Source organism: Terrapene carolina, unplaced genomic scaffold, assembly GCF_002925995.2.
Source record: "Terrapene carolina triunguis isolate 2854851 unplaced genomic scaffold, T_m_triunguis-2.0 Scaffold112, whole genome shotgun sequence".
Classification (NCBI taxonomy): Eukaryota; Metazoa; Chordata; order Testudines; family Emydidae; genus Terrapene; species Terrapene triunguis.
The window spans coordinates 22,304,534-22,325,324 of NW_020664463.1; the positions used below are offsets into that span (position 1 = coordinate 22,304,534).

At 46.4% G+C, this 20,791-nt stretch overlaps 1 protein-coding gene across 1 annotated transcript in view; it reads left to right on the forward strand.

Annotated features, from left to right (window-relative positions):
* The window catches only part of LOC112119394 (TRPM8 channel-associated factor 2-like), a 44,481-nt gene extending 27,309 nt beyond the window's left edge, over window positions 1–17,172 (forward strand). The window contains 2 exon segments of the mRNA XM_029911670.1: window positions 14,316–14,503; window positions 16,963–17,172. Coding sequence (XP_029767530.1) covers window positions 14,316–14,503; window positions 16,963–17,172 — 398 coding nt within the window.
* Window positions 17,173–20,791: the final 3,619 nt, after the last annotated feature.

The window sequence follows — 20,791 nt, forward strand, 5'->3', positions numbered from 1 at the left end:
TTGTTGCTCTCTCTGCGTGAAATCCCCTCCCACCCCACCCATGCAGGGGGTCAGCAAAAGTCTATGTGACACCCAAATTCCTTGTAAACTTTGTTTTGAGGATTTAAGTAGTGCATAGGCCTGGTGCTGACCCTCTGCCTAGGGGGGAATTTCATCCCTGCTGTGCTTACTTCCTGCCGAACCTCTCTCCATGCAAATGGGTGGACTAATCACTGGGTTATCTCAGGGATTACACAAAAGAGATCCATATCCTTAATGCTAACAAGGGCAAAGACAATATTGATTTCTTCTAGTTTATTGTTTTAATGTAGGTAACACTAGACCTTCAGTATACATTTCATTGGTCTTAGTTCTTATTAAGATTTAATCTCTCTAATACTGGATAAGATTCCACACCCACAGTCTTAAAACCAAGTGACCTCATAATGCGTTTATCCAATTGCCATTTAGCTGAGATCCCAAATACTGGTACTTTCTTTCAATTGTGCATTGCTGATTTTCATTTTTCTTCTGTCTCAGATGTATTCCTGATTTTCTGGGATACTATCTGTGAAAATGCATTGGCTTAGACTTCCGCATCATGTTCCTGTTAGAGAGCTTATTCCTTCACTCTCCCACTTCCCTGATCCTTCTCGCATGAACAGAGAGCAGCAATACCCGAAGTCCGAAGGTGCAAACAATTCGATGTTTATTGGGGTGAACTTCCAGCAAGCTTAAATCCAAGTTCCTTTTTCCTTATTTTCGAATCCCAACTTACTTCCTGTTTGTCCCTAATTTATATAGTAATATTCTTAGCTATACCTTAACCAATCATTCTACTAAAATTTACCTAACCAATCCTAACATATTGTAACATGATTAGCTAACCAATTATATCCCACCACCTTAATTAGTTTACACCCACCAAAATTAATTATACAGCAGACAGAAACAATCACAGAACCAGACAGAGACCATGCAAATAAGCATACAAAACAATACAGAAGTGAGGATTTCACAACTACATCTATACAGACATAAGGGGTTTCCAGCTGTGTCTATTGATAAGTGAGTTCCTACTAGACAGAAAACTATCAAACTAAATTTCCTTTTACATGTTCTAGGCTCTTCCCTTTCTCTGGAGGTGATGGATCGGATCACCTTCCTAACAGCCCCAGATTGCCTTATTTCAGTATGACTAAACAGGGCCTCAGATTGTCACAGTGAGAGAAGGCCCTTACACAGACAGACAGTGATTTTGATTCTTTCTTTTATACCTCATTAACTAGCTAAGTGATAAGAATACACCTAAATTCTTAAAGTATAGGCCTTTACAGACAGGCTTGAATATCTGTATCCTAACAGTTCCAAAGTTACGTTCCATTCTTTTTTTCCCATATTGATATGAGATGTTCTTCCAGTAGACCATTGTCCCCCATCCTCCAGGCAGAAGTTCAGCACAGGTGTGGACAACACTTAAATCCCACTTTGGCCCTGTTTTGAAGGCTCAAAATACAGTTTACATGGTGCTTAGATTTTTGTGCTGGCCCTATATATTGGGGTGAATTTCACCCTTGGTGAGTGTATAAGCAGAGGACAAGAAATCAATGCATATAAACAAATTGCTCAAAATCCTGTCAGTTTTATTATAGGATTGTCTTGCTTAAGAGGTGGGATTATTTATTTTTGCTCACCAAAAATGGACTTGAAAATCCAAAAAAGAGCAGGGCCACATATGGCAAATTACACCAGCTGAGGGTCTGACCTGAAATGCTTGGAGACATACATTGATGAAATCCAAATTTAAACTAACCAATCTCATTTTACCAAAAGAGAAAGATCTGTTCTTTAGCCAAAATATGCTATACTGTGAAATGGGGAATAAATCAGAGTCATATTGGCACATCAAGGAGTCGAATCCAGATGTTCAAAGATGCTTTGCCAAGCACTCGGAGTGCAGGCTTGGGCCTCGGCGTGAAAGCAGGGAGCCCAATCAGTGACTGCAGCAACAAAACAAGAAAATGTTGGTGTAGCGACAGATCTCAAAATAATAAATGAACATTTTATAGCTATTGTGAAACACTAGTTTAGGGAGCAGGATCAAAACAATTCAATGTGCTGTCCAGAAAAAGTTTGTGACACTGCTGAGAATAGCCCTTTAAGGAATTGAAGTGGACAAAGTAAAATTGAACTGGAGGCTCCATTAACTTCAGACTAAATAAAACCAGTGACTAAAGACCTGACCCTTCCAATAACCTTTGAGAACCAATGGGTTCACTTGTGAGCTGTTCAAATTAAATATAGATTTACTAGCTTCATTCATGCAGTCAGTTTTGACTTTGTTGAAAGATTGGTTGCTAGTGTCTGTTCTTGATCTGTTGTCCCTTGCTCTGAAAAGGCAACAAAGACCTTCCTGATACTGGCAAATCAAAGTTGATTTTAATTCTACAGTATGATTGTGAGACTACAAAATATATAGGTACAATATATGGGTACAATAATTCTTCAACAACAAACAGGGTATATGAAACAAAAAATCTTTGAGGCCAATAACATTGGAACTTTTATTAGATTCTTTATTAGCAATTTTTGGCCAGAAGCAAATTGCACATAAGCAAGGCTTTTCCCCTTAGTGCTTGTAAAGCATTCAATAGCATTGAATGAACTACTGTTTTAATAATAGATCCAAGCTCTGTACCATACGCCACAGGTAGCGATGGCCTCAGGTCTGCTCACTCAGGTGAATCTAACTTAAGAAGTAGTATAACGCAAGTTTGCTCCATTTTCCTGTTGTTGATTATTCTAGTCCTTGAACTTCTAGCAAGAACCATAGAAAGGAATCCACCAGTTTAAGGTATGGTAGATTAGAGTGGAAGGAGGGGAAATTATGCTATCTGCAGATTACATTATCTATCTATCATACCACTCTTCAGGTATTTTAATACTCTGTATATGTATATTATATATTTGCAGTTTCTTCCCATCCCTAAATCTACATAGTTTATATTATTATTATTATTTATTTATTATTACTATTATGGGAAAGCTAAATCTGAATGGACCCCTTAAACCAACTTGCCTCTGCAACTGCTGCCCCACCTCCCTACTCCCATTCATCTCTGAGCTTATTGAATGTGCTCTTTACAGCTCCTGTCTGGTGTTCCTCTTCCCCAGTTCCCTCCTAGACCCTCTCCAGTCTGACTTCTGGCCCTTGCATGCCACTGAAATTGTGCTCATGAAAGTCCCGAATGACTTCTTCCTAGCCAAAGCAGAGATCCAGCACCACATCCTCATCCCCCTTGACCTATTAGCTACCTCTGACACCATCAACCATACTCTCCTTAAAATCTTATCCTCCCTTGGGTTCTGTGACTCTGTTCTCTCCTGGTTCTCTCTAATTGCTCCTTCAGCATGGCCTTTGGAGTATCCTCATCTGCCCTCAAGCTTTCTGTTCCACAGAGCTCTGTCCTTGGTCCCCTTCTCTTCTCCCTCTATACCTTATCTCTGGGTAATCTCATCTGCGAATACAAATTTAACTACCATCTTTGTGCTGATGACACATAGATCTACCTCTCTACTCCAGGCCTGTCTCTCTGACATCTCCTCATGAATCTCTAGCTCTCAGTTCAAGCTCAACATGGTTAAAACAGAGCTCCTAATCTATCCCCAAGTCCTACCCACACCTCCTTTCTCAATCACTGTGGACAACGCTATCCGGCCTGTAACTTGCGCATCATTTTCAACTTGGTCCTCTCTGTAAGTCCTCACATCCAGTCTATGGCTAAATCTTGCCAGTTCTTTCTGCAAAGCATCTCTAAGATATGGTCTTTCCTGGCCATCCACAAATGTCTCCCATTGTCTTGTGTCTCTGTTACGGCAACATCCTCTCTGGCCTGACAAATGCAAGGTTGCCCCACTTATCTCCATTCAGAATACTGCTGTCAAGCTCATTCTCTAGCTTGTCAGTTTGACCATGTCACCTTCTCTTTGCATCCCTCTCTTGGCTCCTATCACATCAAACAGAAGCCACTGGTCTTTATTTTCAAGGCCCTTCCTGGCCTAGCCCCACCCTACCTATCATCTCTCATTCGCTATCAAAATGTCGACTCCCATCTTTGATTGGCCCATGATTCCAGCCTCCCTCGTCCCCTTGTTAAATTTTCAAACAAGCACCTCTGTGCTTTCTCCCATGCGGCCCCTCATGCTTGGGAGGAGCTCTTCATAAACATCCACAGAGCTACCTCCTCCTCCAAAACCCTCCTTAAACTTCTCTTTTGCCATGCATCTACACAAAACTTGGCAATGGTTAGGCTGTTGTGGTGTGCTGAGATCACACACTATCATACTGACCAATGCTGTTTCACTGTTGCCTTGTACTCTCCCATCAGCTTGTGTGTGCCCATCTGTTGTCTCTTGTCTCATACCTGGGGCAGGTCTACACTACAGTGGGGATCGACACTCTGAGATCGATACACCGGCAGTTGATTTAGTGGGTCTAGTAAAGACCCACCAAATCAACTGCAGATCGGTCTCCAGTTGACCCCTGTACTTTACCCCTAGGGTGACCAGATGTCCCGATTTTGTAGGGACAGTCCCAATATTTGGGGCTTTTTCTTATATAGGCTCCTATTACCCCCCACCCCGATTTTTCACACTTGCTGTCTGGTCACCCTATTTCCCCCAACAAGAAGAGTCAGGTAAGTCGACAGGAGATTTTCTCACGTCAACCCCCTGCGGTGTAGACCCTGCAGTAACTCGACCTAAGGTACGTCAACTCCAGCTACATTATTCACGTAGTTGGAGTTGCGCAGCATAGGTCGACTTACTGCGGTAGTATAGACGTAGTCCCTGGCCCAAAGAGCTTACAATCTAAGGCTATCTTTTTCTTCTGTGTTTGTACAGCTCTTAGCACAATGGGGTTTTGGTCCTTGACTAGAGCTATGGACTAGAGGGCCTACGTGCTCTGGTAATATAAATGATGAGCAATAAATAATACACGATAGGGATGAAATGGCCACCCAGTGGCAGCAGAGAGCAAAGGAATGAAAGTGATGTAATTAGATGATTGAACAGGTGCTTTCTGGAAGTGGTTGTGGCCGTAGTTAGGATATTTAATGAGTGAGCTATGGTCTGACCCTATATGACAGGGAAATGGGATACTCGATGGTCCCGTGGTCCTTTCTGGGGTGCAGGCAATGGGATAACAAGCTAGATGAATCAGTGGACCAGAGAGGACAGAGGCCTGATTTGGATAAGGAGGAGGTTAGGCACTGGACAATGAGAGGGAACAATGCCCTGGCTGTTCTGGTACACTAGAATCAAGCAGAACAAGAGCTGGCACACCAGCGTGGATGGAATAATGATTGAATATAATATTCCCTAAATGAAACTCTCCTCTGCTAGAGAGTGAACAAATTATTTCCTTGAGGAAATGCAATTTCTTTGCATGGTATTTTGAGAAACAAAGAATGCTACTCGGTGTTAATTTAGGGTCACGGTCAGTTTTTCTCTAGGGCAGAAGTCAGGAGAGATTCTCCTCCTCTTTGTAATCTCTCTGGATGGAAACAGGTGTGGGTGAGGGGGAAGCGGTGTGATTTCCTAATAGGTTCACCTATTGTAAAAACTTATCACCAGCAACTTTAAATAAGGCCCTTCGGCATTTATTGTTTACAAGTTACAGCATCACTTTCAATTAGCCTTTTAATTAGATCCAAAGAGATTTTTTCAAGGTTGCCCCCTAAGCCATTCACTGCTGCGAAGACATTGGTGTTTAGAACAGCAGTAACTCAGGGCCTACCAAAGTCAATGGAAAGATTCCAGTAGAGCCCGTGAAATAGACTTGAATGGGATCCTCGGAGCTGAAACAATTCAGAGGCGGCCAGTCATGAAGCATGGCACCTCTTTCTTATTCCCTTGCCCTCTCCTCTCCTCTTTGTCACAGTTTCATATAATTAATTCTCATCCCCTTACCTTCTGCTTACTGTAGTTAACATCAGCAATTTGTATTTAACTTTTCAGTTTTCCCCTTTTATTTCCTCTTAGTTGTTTTATTAAACTCAGTCTCTCCCCTTCAATCAGATAGTCAGAGTCACTGCTCTCTGTGTATGTGTTACTTCTTTATATTGTTTTTATTGCATTCAAGATAAACAGAAAGAAGATAGTTACATGGGAACTGGAGACTATTAAGTGTTAGTGAACACAAGTAAAATAAAATCTGTATTATGGGTCTATTTTTTTTTTTTACTGATTTATCCACAGTGATAAAGGGACATTGTCAGGCACTATTTAGGTTCTAAATCTAGGATTTCTTAATCAAAGGTATATCATTTATTACAAGGAATGCCAACCTTAATTTCAGCCCTCTTGTTCAAACGCATTGTGACACTATCTTTAATTACATGATCACATACTATTTTTTCCACAGGCTCTGACCTCATTCAGGACAGATGCACCAATAAATCTGGCTTTTCCTATCTTTGGAGTGCTTGACTTTGCTGCCTCAGTAACATTTTAAAAACATTTTTTTAGCATTTTTGTATGTTTTTATATACACATCTCTCCTGCACCGCACACACACGACAACATAATATTGATGGCAAGAGTACATTTTCTGTAACTACTGTATTTTTAAAAATATGAATGACAAGCAATTAAAAGCAAAACAATTAAAGGAAATTTGCAAGGGCACGCAGGGCTAGATCCACAAAGAGGCTTGGGCACCTAAGTGCCCCGTTAGGTGAGATCCTCAAAACCCCTGCTTAGTAGCCACCTAACTCTGTCGGTACCTATATTTCTGACAGTATGTGCAAAATTGATTCCTCCTGATGCTACCAAGTTGCTCAGTGCCCTTGTTCAAGCTTAAGCCCGGGTGGGCTTCACAAAGCAGGAGAGTGTGTCCCCCCGGTGGTGGGCATTTGCCTGGGATATGCGACCCCCACATTCAAATCCCCATGCTGACTAATTTGGCACAAGGGCTTGTACCCAGCTCTCCAGCCTCCAAGAAGATTTAACCTGGGCTGTGGGATGTCTTTCTCTTTTTGACAAGACTGGGTTGACTTGGTTTAGGTACTTAACTCCAGGAGAGGGTTCATGGCTGTGAACCTAACTCCCTTTGAGGGGTGGAGCTTAGGCCTCAACATTTCCTATTGGCTGATGTAGCTTGCTGTCTCTGTGAGTCCCTTTCTTAGGTGTCTCTCTTTCTTGCCATACAATGCAGGGGGAGCCTCGAGAGCAGATTCACAAAGTTTCTTAGGTGCCTAACTCTACATTTGGGCTGTGAATTCCACTGGGTGACGTGTTGCCTAGGAGTTAAGTGTTGCAACACCTAAGTTCCCCTTGTGGATGTAACCCTCAATGCCTTGTTATTAAGCCTCAGGAGGAAGCATGGATTTACAATGAACGGATCTTGCCAGAAAAACTAGTTTTTGCATTTTGTGGCAGAATTACAAAGTGAGTGGAGGAAGGGAATGTGGTAGATGTCCTGGGTATGGATTTTAGGAAAGCTTTTGATGGTGTCTCATGAAATCTCATTCTCTAAAGGAATCCAAATGGTCTCGGATATAAATATTGGTGTGTGGATTTAAGCCCAGCTGAAGGATTGAACCCCAAGCAAGGAAAGGATAATGATAAATGACAAACTACTGTGGGCCTGACTGAATTCCTCCTGAAGTCAATAGAAGGACTCGCCTTGACTTCACTGGGCTTTGGATCAGGCCCTGAGTTTGGAGGCGTGTCTAGCAGGGTATTGTATTAGGTGTAGCCTTCATTAATTATCTGGAGTGGGGAGTAAACAATGGGCTAATTGTAAACCCTAGTGAAGACACAAATAACACAGTGGGATTTAAGGTCATGTGCTTGAAGTTAGGGTTGTGCGTTGCTGGACTGGGGCCATAATCTGTGGTTATTGTTCTCTCTCCTCCAGTGTTTTAACGCGATATGCTTCAGTGAGCACCAGGAATCCCCACCCATGCTTTTTGATCAGGGCCTACTTTGTCCCAATCTGAGAGGACATTTAAGAGTCCACAGTGTGGGTAGTCGTATGACACCCCATTGATTTACACAGTTTTTTGATACCAGCCTCAGTAGCAAGTTCATTGCTTCCTTTTTCTGCCCTTGATTAGTACAGTTGGACCAGGATGGCTGTGGCCTGGGGCTCACAGCCTGGATGCCAACAGCCAGAAGCCAAGCATCAGGGCCGGCTCCAGCATTTCTGCCGCCCCAAGCAAAAAAAAAAAAAAAAGCCGCGATCGGCGGGGCAGTACAGCGGCAGGTCCTTTGCTCCTAGAGGGAGTGAGGGACCTGCCGCCCCCGAATTGCCTCAGGTGCCGCCCCTCTCCCTTGGCCGCCCCAAGCACCTGCTTGTTCAGCTGGTGCCTGGAGCCGGCCCTGCCAAGCATGCAGGATTCTGTGTGTCTGTACGCTGTGCAGCCCTGGTTCAGCGCGCTGTGCCTACAACACAGCAGCCCCCACGCTGGTTTCCACCAACCTTGGTTACTACATGCAAAGGTGACCTCAGCACACTCCCAGTCCCAAATTTCCCCAAAGCCACCTGCCCTGAAGTGTCCAGCCCTCTCCTTCATTTGCTCCTTCTGCTGCTTACTCATCTTTACACTTTCCTTTACTCTATCTCCTTCTCAAAATAAACAATCCGAAAATAATAAAACCGTAACCTTTCTTTGGACTGATCCCAGCCTCCACACTTGAAAATCATGAACAAGTGTTTTACCAGAGCTTGAGGTATAAACCTCAGTTAAAATAGCAGGCTGTGCGTCAGTCCTGGTTCAACTACGCCAATATCACGTTCTGAGGTGCAATCCAGACCAGCAAGGGGTTGTGACACCTCCTGCTCTGTAACCCTGAGTGCCTTAAATGCTCTGCTGCTGTGGCTCACCACCTGGACCCTGACAGCCAGCAGATACGTAGGCACTGAGTGTCTGCGTTTTGCAGCTCTGGTACGGCACTCTGACCCCAGCACTGTGCCTACATCCCCACCTAAAGAAGAGCTCTGTGTAAGCTCGAAAGCTGGTCTCTCTCACCTACAGAAGTTGGTGCAATAAAAGATATTACCTCGCCCACCTTGTCTCTCTCATCTCCTGGGACCAACACGGCTACAACAACTGTTAAACTGCAGTCATTCAAAGGCCAATTGCTGAGCACTGGCCCATGGAGAATTGCTGAGTGATTAGATGGTGTCAGACAGAAGGTGTTGCCTTAGGTTCTGGCATCTCCTTGGAAGCGAAGACTCACCCCGCCCCCTGGATAAGCATTTGTCTGCACACCCCAATAATTTGTTATTGATATAGGGCACACCACTAATCTTGGAACTTAATGCACCTTTATCTCACAGTGAATCTAAAACAAACGAAGGGCAGGTGGCCTGCATGTGTTAACTGATAGCCTGGCACAAGGTGGCCAACCTGTGGCTCCGAAGCCACATGCGGCTCGTCAGAAGTTAATATGCGGCTCCTTGTATAGGCACCGACTCCGGGGCTGGAGCTACAGGAGCCAACTTTCCAATGTGCCGGGGGGTGCTCACTGCTCAACCCCTGGCTCTGCCCCAGGCCCTGCCCCCACTCCACCCCTTCCCGCCCCCTCCCCTGAGCCTGCAGTGTCCTCGCTCCTCCCCCCCCCCCCAGATCCTCCTGCATGCTATGAAACAGCTGACTGGGAGGTGTGGGGAGGGAGGGGGAGGTGCTGATCGGTGGGGCTGCCGGTGGGTGGGAGGCTCTGGGAGTTGGGGGTGGAGGAGCTGATGGGGGGCTGCTGATGTATTACTGTGGCTCTTTGGCAATGTACATTGGTAAATTCTGGCTCCTTCTCAGGCTCAGGTTGGCCACCCTTGGCCTAGCAGCTGTAATGCAGTACAATACAAAATAACTTTATTTGTTTATCATATTGTAGAGAAAGGCAAAGTCTAAACAGGAGCTCTCAAGGGAGAAGAGGGATATTTTCAGCTGAGATTTGAAACGAGATGCAGAGCTGATGAAGAGAGGTACAAGGAGTCTGTCCGGATGGTAATGCGGAGGAGGTGGCTGGTACAGCAGCAGTGAAGGGCCAATCGCATCACAGAAAAGTGGCTCATATAGATGAGATGGCACATGCTGAATCACTGCATTCTAACTCGGAGAAGAAAATGGTGTTTAGCAAAGCAGGGCTAGATTTACAAATAGACGTAGGCACCTAACTTCCACTTTAGATGCTCAACTCCAGCATTTCGATGTCACTGGCATTCACAACCCGCCACTCAGTTGCTGCCTAACCCTGTAGGCACCTAGTTTCTGTCGGTAGCCCCCTACGCACCTAAGTTTCTGCCAGTGGGTATGCGCAAAGCTATCAAAGGCCTGATGCTGCTGAGCTGTTTGGCGCCTAACTCACACCTAAGTCCTGGCGGGATCCTTAAACTAGGTGTCTCCCCACCTATCTTGTCTGTGGGGCTCAATCAGATAAGTGTGCTCAGAGCAGGGGTGAAAGTAACTTAAGGGACTTACTGGTATGCAGGATGGCCAGGGTCCTGAGCAAGGGGGACTCAACCGGAAGGGGCGGGGCCTTGGGCAGAAGAGCAGGGGCTAGGGCCAAACTTCCACAGCCAGCCCTTGAGCGCAGCCCGGGGCCATTTAAAGGGCCCGGGGCTCCCGGCTGCCACTGCCGCTAGCGCTACCCCAGGGCTCTGGCGGCGATTTAAAGGGCCAGGGCTCTGGCGGGTCACGGGTCCCAGGGAAGCTGCCCCTTTTTTTGGCCCTGCTGGTATGGTTGGCTGTGTACCGGCTCTTGCCGGTACGCCGTACTGGACTGGACCGGCTTACTTTCACCTGAGTCTCAGAGCATGCCTCTAACCCCCACCTTCAAAACACTGCTGGAGGAAGACTTGCCCTTCTTTATTCTCACAGCCTGATGGGTTAGCAAACTCATCTAGGATTTTAGAGATCCATGTTTAGGGTTACCATACGTCCAGACTTTCCTGGACATGTCCGGCTTTTTGGTCCTCAAATCCCCGTCCGGGAGGAAATTCCAAAAAGCCGGACATGTCCGGGAAAATAGGGAGGGGTCGTGAGGCTTGGGTCTGGGCTGGAGCCGCTGGGGCCAGGGCCAGGGCCGGTGCCCCGGGGCCCGAGACGAGCTGGAGTCGCCGGGGCCAGGGCAGGCCGGAGCCGCTCGGCCGGGGCCGGCGCGCTCGGCCGGAACCGGGGCCAGCGCCCCACGGCCTGAGCTGAGCTGGGCCGGAGACGCCGGGGCCAGAGCCTCTTGGCCGGGGCCGGTCGCCAGAGGGAGCCGCTCGGCTGGGGGGGCCGGACTGGGCTGCGCCCCCTCACGGCCCCCCCCGCCCCCGCTTACCTGCTGCCTGCCTGTTTCAGGCTTCCCGCGAACATTTGATTCGTAGGAAGCAGGGGAGGGGGAGGAGCAGGGGGGGCGGAGCGTTCAGGGGAGGGGTGGAGTTGGGGCGGGGACTTTGGGGAAGGGGCGGAGTTGGGGCAGGGCCATGGCCCCGTGGAGTGGCCTCCTCTTGTTTTATTAAAATATGGTAACCCTATCCATGTTCAAATCCTCACTCTTCCTGATTCAATACAGGGACTTAAGCCCAGATGTCCCATCTCCCATGTGAGCTCTCGAACCAATGGACTATGGGTTTACAGGGGATTTTCGGGAGAAAGGGCTGATCTGGCTTAGGTGCCTAACTACTGGAGAGTGTTTGCAGCTGTGAATCCCAAGTGCAGTTAGGCACTTACCTAGTTTAGCATTTCACACCTGGTTAGCTTAGGCAGCTCCCTGCTCAATGTGCTGGCTACTGTGAATCTGTTTTTGATGGGCTTAATTCTCCCCATTGAGTGTCTGAGGAGCTGGGGTGCCTAAGTCAGAGTTGTGAATTCTGCTAGGCAGCATGGTGTCTAGGTCCTCCTTGTGAGACTAGCCTCCAGTGAAATAGAAGGGTTAGATTGGGACCAGCACTGGAATAAGAACCTTGTGTTAAGGAACATGACTACACCTGTCATGTGCTGTTTGTTTTCCCAGCCTCTTCCCCACAGGGAGAAGTGGGGCTTGGAGAGCTTAGGGCTAGATGAAGGTAAAATGTGCCCCTAAGCCTGGAAAGACCTGGGGCCTCTTTTGTGACTTCCCTGCTACTCACACTAGAAATATTTCTGAGCTGGGAGGTGGCGGGGGCTGGAATAGGCTTACACAATACTTGTTTTTCACGCCAGAACTATAACCCACATTAAAGAGCAGAGAAGTCTTCCTCCTAGAACAGGTGTGCCTATGTGTGTGCATTCTGGGTTCATCAGACAACAGACTGCTTGCCAAAGCAGGGAAATGGGGCTATAGGCCTCTCCCCTCCCTCCCATTTTTTAATTTGTGCGAAGCTGTGCACTTTAGAATAAAATTCTGCAGCTGGACAAGGAAGATATGGACAGCACTGTTGTCTGACAGTGTCTTGCCCCTCTGTTCCCTTTCCCTCCCTGGGACCACCTCTCCTGTAACCCCTCTGGGACACCCTTCTTTAGTCCCCTTCTGTAGAGGGCCCCCCACCTCTTAATGTAACTCACACTATGAGAGTGTGGCTCTTTGTTCCCCTCTAGTGGGTGATCAACATAAAAGGTTGATGAGTCTGTTGCCAGAGCTGGCTGGAAACTTGCCAAATGAACCCTGTCTGTCAGGAGATGCTGATCTGTTGAAACTGAAACGTTCTGCGGGTGCACGCATGCTGATTTTGATTAAACTTATGATGAAACCAGGCAGATTTCCATTTGAAGCCTACCTGGTTTCCTGCCAACTTGTCCGCCTGTCTCCTGGAGGGCTGCTGAGGAACCTGAGCTTCCAGACTCCCCAGCTCCATGGGCTCCTTGGCTTCTGCACTCCCTAGCCCAGCAAGCTCCTCCCAAAGGGAAAAGCCTCCTGTTAATCAGCACAGGGAAGGAGGATTCTGCTTCCTCTGTGGCAATCTAGCTGGAATGTTCGGTTTAGGTGCTTGGGGCTCAATTCTGCCTTTGAACTCCTCCATGCTGCTCTCATCTGAGTCAACGTGAAGGGTCCTTGCCTATCCCAAGGAGCGACCGGGTCCTGTGCTGTGTAATACTATCACTGGCCAACTGAAATAAGAGTGTGTTGCTTATGGGAGCTGGGTAAATATATTAAGTTCAGGGCAGTGGCGTAGCTAGGATAGGAAAACTGGGTGGGCCTTGGCTTTTGGGTGGGTGGGCAATGACAGGGGGACTTCCTCCCCTCTCAGAGGGGGATTACGGTTTTGTGGGGTCCTGGGCCAGGACAAGTGGGGGTCCCTCCCCACCCCTTCCACCTGCAGTTCCCCCTCCTGCTAGAGAAATGCGGTCGGGGCATGGGGCCTTGCCCTGCTCCCCCCACAACTCCTGCTGGAGAGTGGGGTCTGGGAATGGGGGCTTGCTCCACTCCGCCCCACCCATGCTACTTCCGGGGAGCGGGGTTGGGGCGTGATTTGGGTTGGCCTGGATGCTAAGTGGGGTGGGCTGTGACCCACCCAGGCCCACCTGTGGCTACACCTCTGGTTCAGGGATGAACCATTCCAATCTGTTGCCTCTCTGGTGCCTTTAGCTGAACTCCAGCTCCTCCAGGTGTAGATTGGCTGTCACTCCGGTGACCTCAGGGATGCAGAGGAGCTGAAGCGCCCTCCTCTGGTCATACAGAAGTTTAACATTGAAACTGCAAAGATGGAAGTCCCTAGTCTGTGGGGTGGCCACAACTACATCCTAGTGCCAGAGAAATGTACACTGGGCCAAATAGCTGTCACCACAGAAGGGGCTACGCGGGCTCCTTTTTTCAGGCTTGGTAAGTGGACACTATCCCTAACTGAAGACAAAAGAAAAAAGACATATTTCCATGCTGCTGACTTGGCCACATTTTCCTGCATTTTCCATGGTCACGTTACATCATCTGCAGCTGGACACAGCATAGTGTTAGGCATAAATGTTGCACCAGGGGAATTTCCCATAAACTCATTGCAGAACGTGTTCTGTTCCTAGCCTGGAGTTCTATCTTATTGGTCTGTCTACCCCCGACCTCTGTGACATCCAGCACCAAAGTAGCTGAGCTTCCTGGCCTCATTTGAAGTGGCTTGATATTAAAAATGTTTCCACTCTTCAGCCAAAAGGTGACAACATACATGAGGGTGTCATTGGAGCTAATCAGTCCCCAGCATATTTTATAATACATCTCTATGAAGTCTACCAGTTGGTGCGATAGAAACAACCCTATCCAGAGGGACAGTGAAGTTAGGATGATTCTATTGGGTGGGTTTTGGTGGAGCCATCCTCCTTTTATTTATGTATGAAAAATGCATAACCAATGACATTTGGCTTTTAATGCTGAATTAGGGGAATCCAGCACATCTGCCTGGCAGGACACTGTCCGTCACTACCCTGCTCCCTGGGCTGAACTGGCTAGTCACAACATCATCCTGCCAGTGCCTGCTGATGACACGCGCAATATAGAGAACCCGGAGACTCTGCTCTCCCTCTGGGAGCAGATCTTGACAACCGTGGCCAAACTGGCAGCCAAACCAGCAACTTTTCCAAGGCCAGAGAGGATCGTGGCAGATGTTCAAATAGCTACTGGCAAGAATAATAATCATAACATTTTACCTTTCTCTAGGATCAATATTTCTAAAGGGACCCTAGTGCATTAAAATTATAACCAGATCTTGCAAACCCTTGTTTATATGCATCATTCCATTGACTTCAGAGGACTAGCCATGTGAGTAAGGATTACTTGTGTGACTCAGATTTTCCTATATACATGTCACATCACCTGATACTGAAATGAAACCAGCCCTGGTGCAGAATACAGCAGTTTTTTTAGAGAGAGAGAGACTGGCAGGGAGATGTAGGATGACAGGTAATCTATGCATCATTGCACCTACTGCTGGGGGAGTGAACCATGGTGAATGGGGGCGGAAATAATAGAGCTGGTCCAGTGGGACCTTATGTTAAATTAGGGCATTCAATCAAGATTTAGGTAGTTTGGTAGATAATGTGGCTCTGGAGATATGCATGCACAAAAGCTCTTAAAGCAGGATGGAAAGTGATGTGTTGTGTATCAGCAAAATGCTGCATGCGGTTTAGAAAACAAGTGCAGCTTTACGACAATTCACTAATGAAATACCTGTTAGAAAGTAGGTCCTAATGGCTCTGTGCTCTAACTGAAGTGTTGGTAATCGGTAGTAGAAGCCCTCTGAGAGCAAAACTTGCCAAGTCTCATAGTTGTACCAGTTTTAGGGGATCTGTTTTAATCTGATCACAAGAGCAGCTGCTACAATCTCACAATTTGTTTCCTTATGAAAGATGGCAGTCATCTCTAACTGCTTTCAGTGGGTTTGCAGCTAAGCTATTCTCAGCTAAGCTGGTCTCCATATCTCTACAATCTCTGCAGGCGGAAGAGATGTTGCCCAAGGAAAGATGACCACTGTCTCATTGTTTGCAGCACTGTGCTCAAACAAGCTAGTTGGTCCCTGTTCTCCCATATGAACAAAGACTGAAAAGATGTTCTTGTTTGGAAAGCAAACAGCTTTAACTCAAAGGTAGACAGGGGTCAGATACGCTGAGGCTTGTCTTCACTGCAGAATTATCTTGAGTGATAACCCGTGTGTTGCCCCTAACTTGCATCCCTTCCATGCAGCCGTACACACAACCCCTTTCCTTGAGCGTGGTGGCGCTTTTCACTTGATTTGGCTGGGCCGTCAGGAGGTACAGGGCATGGCAACACAACAACTAGACGCCCGTGGCTCCAGCCCGAGCTTTGGGACCCTCCCACCCTGCAGGGTCCTAGAGCCCAAGCTCCAACCCAAGCCCAGACATCTATGCAGCAGTGAAACAGTCCTGCAGCCCTAATCCTGTGAGCCCAGGTCGGCTGGCATGGGTCAGCCACGATAGTCTAGTTGCTGTGTAGACGTACCTATAGACTACAGCCTAAGTTAGCACAGCTCATCGGCTAAAACAATGTGCATGTCTACATTGCATCAGGTTGTGTGATTGCAGCACACATAGACATACCTGAGCTAGCTTTAATTTAGCTAGTGTGGGGATACCAGTAGCAGTGAAGCTACAGCACCATAGTCTTCAGTGCAGGCAATACAAGCCTGGGACCCTGGGTAATTAATTAAACCTGACCTCCAATTTTACTGGAGCTATATTACATACATTTGTGCCCATCCTTACTTGTGAGTGCGTAGTATCAAATTTACACACAAAACCAATCAGCTTTGTGTCTACCCAACAGATGTGTAAACATTAACAGTAATCCACAAAGTCAGAAGGTTTTAAAATCATGCCCTAAGCCTACCATGGCTGTCTTTGCAAGACTATATTAACTCTGATTGTCCTTACCAACTTCCTGTTCTGCTGTCATTCACCCTGTAGTGTAAACAGTCTTCTGGCCTAAAGTATGAACTGGAATGATGCAGTACAAACAGATCATAGGAGGTCATCTAGTCCTTCCCCCTGCTCAAAGCAGGACCACTCCCCAACTAAATCCCCAAATGGCCCCTTCAAGGATTGAAGTCATAACCCTGGCTTTAGCAGGCCAATGCTCAAACCACTGAGCTATCCCTCCCCCCGTCTCATAAAGGGATGGGTGTGTGTGCAAAGTGGGATGGGTAGGTATTTTGTAAAGTGCAGTGAGATCCTTCAGGATGAAAGAGGTTATATAAACAAGCTATCTTTGTGTGTGTTTTCATATGAATATATAGAATTAAAACAGCAAATAGAAAGAGCTCTTTAGAGAAGGGTTTGCTAACTAGTTTAATAGTGCTAAAGAGTTATTCTATTTTTTTGTACATGTACTTAGAATTTTTCAGACAGACACATTTGTAGAAAAGAAAAGAAAAATATTCAAAGTGAAGATCAGGGCCTGCTCCACCCAGCAGCAAAAGACCTACTCATTGTACAGGAAGAATTTTCTAAAATATGAGGGAAGGGAATTGTATTTTAAATTATGTTCTTTTGTTTGTTCATTTCTGACCTCCAGCTGGAAAAGGCCTTTGGATGGGAATCCTTCATCCAAAACTTTTCTGAGTACCAAACATTGTGCCATGTCCCAGCAGACAATGACTCAAAGATGGATCTATAGGCAGCAAAGTTCTCTCAGCAGGTGCAGAAGAATTTGGCTCCGTTTTCTAAGGCCTGGGGGTGGCCTATAAAGGAAGAGCTTTCCCAGCAGCTGGCCACATCATTCTAAAATGGGCAGAGACTCCAATGGAATGGTAAGCGATCAGTTACAAATGCAAAGGAAAAGAAGACAAGCACAGCGCAGGGGGATGTAATAGTTGACCTGTCAAGATTCCTTCCAGCCCTACATTGCTACAAGTCTATGATTCTATAATTCCACTTTGTGGCTGATCCAAGATTCTGCAATTGTTTTAATTGGCATCTGAATGGTAGAGAGTTAAAATGAATCTGAGTGATGGCTCTGCGTCACACAGGGGATATAGGCACCCTCTGCTTAGCTTGTCCTCCCCCCCATCTTGAACTGTAGCCCTGCATCAATCCCCTCTCTTTAGCCATGGAAGAGGGAAAGACATTCCCCTTTTTAGTGCTTAGGAAACCAAACACCACAACAATTTCCCCTCTCCTCTTCCTCTCTGGCCTTGTCTCTAAAGGACTATGGGGTCTGCATTTAATTTGTGGTTGGAAAAAGTAGAGCTTGTTACTGAAAATGATCAGATGAAGAATGGAGACAGGGAAGAAAATGATAAATACAAAAACAGGAGGATATCAAGAATAATAAAAATAGGCATCAATATAACTGTAAGGGTGAAATTAAGGCTAAAATAGTGCTAAGAATAAGGATTGGTAGCCAACACATTTATGTTATGTTAGTATATACCACATTATACAAAGCAGCAAAGAGTCCTGTGACACCTTATAGACTAACAGATGTATTGGAGCATGAGCTTTCGTGGGTGAGTACCCACTTCGTCGGATGCATGTAGTGGAAATTTCCAGAGACAGATATAAATATGCAAGCAAGAGTGAGTCAGGCTAGAGATAACCAGGTTAGTTCAATCAGGGAGGATGAGGCCCTCTTCTAGCAGTTGAGGTGTGAACACCAAGGGAGGAGAAACTGCTTTTGTAGTTGGCTAGCCATTCAGTCTTTGTTTAATCCTGAGCTGATGGTGTCAAATTTGCAAATGAACTGAAGCTCAGCAGTTTCTCTTTGAAGTCTGGTCCTGAAGTTTTTTTTTGCTGCAGGATGGCTACCTTTAAATCTGCTATTGTGTGTCCAGGGAGATTGAAGTGTTCTCCTACAGGTTTTTGTATATTCCTAATATCTGATTTGTGTCCATTTATCCTTTTACATAGGGACTGTCCAGTTTGGTCAATGTACATAGCAGAGGGGCATTGCTGGCATATGATGGTGTATATTACATTGGTGGACGTGCAGGTGAATGAACCGGTGATGGTGTGGCTGATCTGGTTAGGTCCTGTGATGGTGTCGCTGGTGTAGATATGTAGGCAGAGTTGGCATCGAGGTTTGTTGCATGGATTGGTTCCTGAATTAGAGTTACTATGGTGCGGTGTGTAGTTACTGGTGAGAATATGCTTCAGGTTGGCGGGTTGTCTGTGGGCTAGGACTGGCCTGCCACCCAAGGCCTGTGAAAGTGAGGGATCGTTGTCCAGGATGGGTTGTAGATCACTGATGATGCGTTGGAGAGGTTTTAGCTGGGGACTGTATGTGATGGCCAGTGGAGTTCTGTTGGTTTCTTTCTTGGGCTTGTCTTGCAGTAGGAGGCTTCTGGGTACACATCTGGCTCTGTTGATCTGTTTTCTTATTTTCTCGTGCGGATATTGTAGTTTTGAGAATGCTTGGTGAAGATTTTGTAGATGTTGGTCTCTGTCTGAGGGGTTGGAGCAGATGCGGTTGTATCTCAGTGCTTGGCTGTAGACGATGGATCGTGTGGTGTGTCCAGGATGGAAGCTGGAGGCATGAAGGTAGGCATAGCGGTCGGTGGGTTTTCGGTATAGGGTGGTGTTAACGTGACCGTCACTTATTTGCATCGTGGTGTCTGCTTTTACAGATCCAGACTAACACGGCTACCCCTCTGATACTTGACACCATGCAAGGCACTGCATTTAGCCATATGGAGTGGAAATCCATCAACCTCATGAAGAAACTTGCACAAGTACAGACAGATATCATCTTCCTTTCCAAATGCAAATGGATGGACATCATACCAAATGGACTGAAGGTGAAAAATCCGTTGCTATCTACATACTACACTGACCACAGTGAGAGATTATGTCATACTCTATCAAAGAAACTGAGGAACCATCTGATCAGCATCCTATACAGCAAACAGGAAAACATCAAAAAAGAGGTCTCCAACCTGGAGACTCTCATAAATAACCAAACTTCCATACAAACGGACTTCACTAAAATAAGACAGGAGATCTACATTACACACTTCACCTCTCTACAAAGGAAAAAGGACTGTAAGCTGTCTAAAATCCTACCTGCCACATGGGGCCACAACAGTGGTACCCCTAACCCTCCTAGCAATATCATCAATCTATTCAACTACACACTCAGCCCGGCAGAAGAGTCTGTTCTATCTCAGGGACTCTCTTTCTGCCCTGCCACCCCCTCAAACATGATACAGTTCTGCGGCGATCTGGAAGCCTATTTTCGCCGTCTCCGACTCAAAGAATACTTTCAAGATAACACTGAACAGCACACAGATACCTTCCCACCAACAGCACAAGAAGAAGAACTCCACATGGACTCCTCCTGAGGGTCGAAATGACAGTCTGGACCTATACATAGAATGCTTCCACCGACGTGCACAGGCAGAAATTGTGGAAAAACAACATCGCCTGCCTCATAACCTAAGTCATGCAGAACGCAATGCCATCCACAGCCTCAGAAACCACCCTGACATTATAATCAAAGAGGCTGATAAAGGAGGTGCTGTTGTCATCATGAACAGGTCTGACTACCAAAAGGAGGCTGCCAGACAACTCTCCAATACCAAATTCTACAGGCCACTTTCCTCAGATCCCACTGAGGAATACACTAAGAAACTGCACTATCTACTCAGGACACTCCCTACACTAACACAGGAACAAATCAACATATCCTTAGAGCCCCGACCGGGGTTATTCTATCTACTACCCAAGATCCACAAACCCGGAAATCCTGGATGCCCCATCATCTCGGGCATTGGCACTCTCACTGAAGCACTGTCTGGATATGTGGACTCTCTACTCAGACTCTATGCCACCAGCACTCCCAGCTATCTCCGTGACACCACTGATTTCCTGAGAAAACTGCAATGCATTGGTGACCTTCCAGAAAACACCATCCTAGCCACCATGGATGTAGAGGCTCTCTACACAAACATCCCACACACAGACGGAATACAAGCTGCCAGGGACAGTATCCCTGATGATGCCACAGCACAACTGGTTGCTGAACTCTGTGACTTTATCCTCACACACAACTATTTCAAATTTGATGACAATATATACCTCCAGACCAGTGGCACAAATCAGTGCCCATAGCGGCAAAAACCATGGAGCCGGCCCTGGGTACTCACCCACGAAAGCTCATGCTCCAATACGTCTGTTAGTCTATAAGATGGCACAGGTCTCTTTGCTGCTTTTACAGATCCAGACTAACACGGTTACCCCTCTGATACTTGACATTATACAAAGGCCTGCAAGTTCTAAGAGCTGAACTGGCCTGTTTTTCCCAGAGTTCTGTTCACTCATGCTAAGCTACATCCCACAATTCCCTGCAATAGCACAACTCAGCATTTGGCATACGCTGATAGGAAACTTGTCAAAATCAAGATACA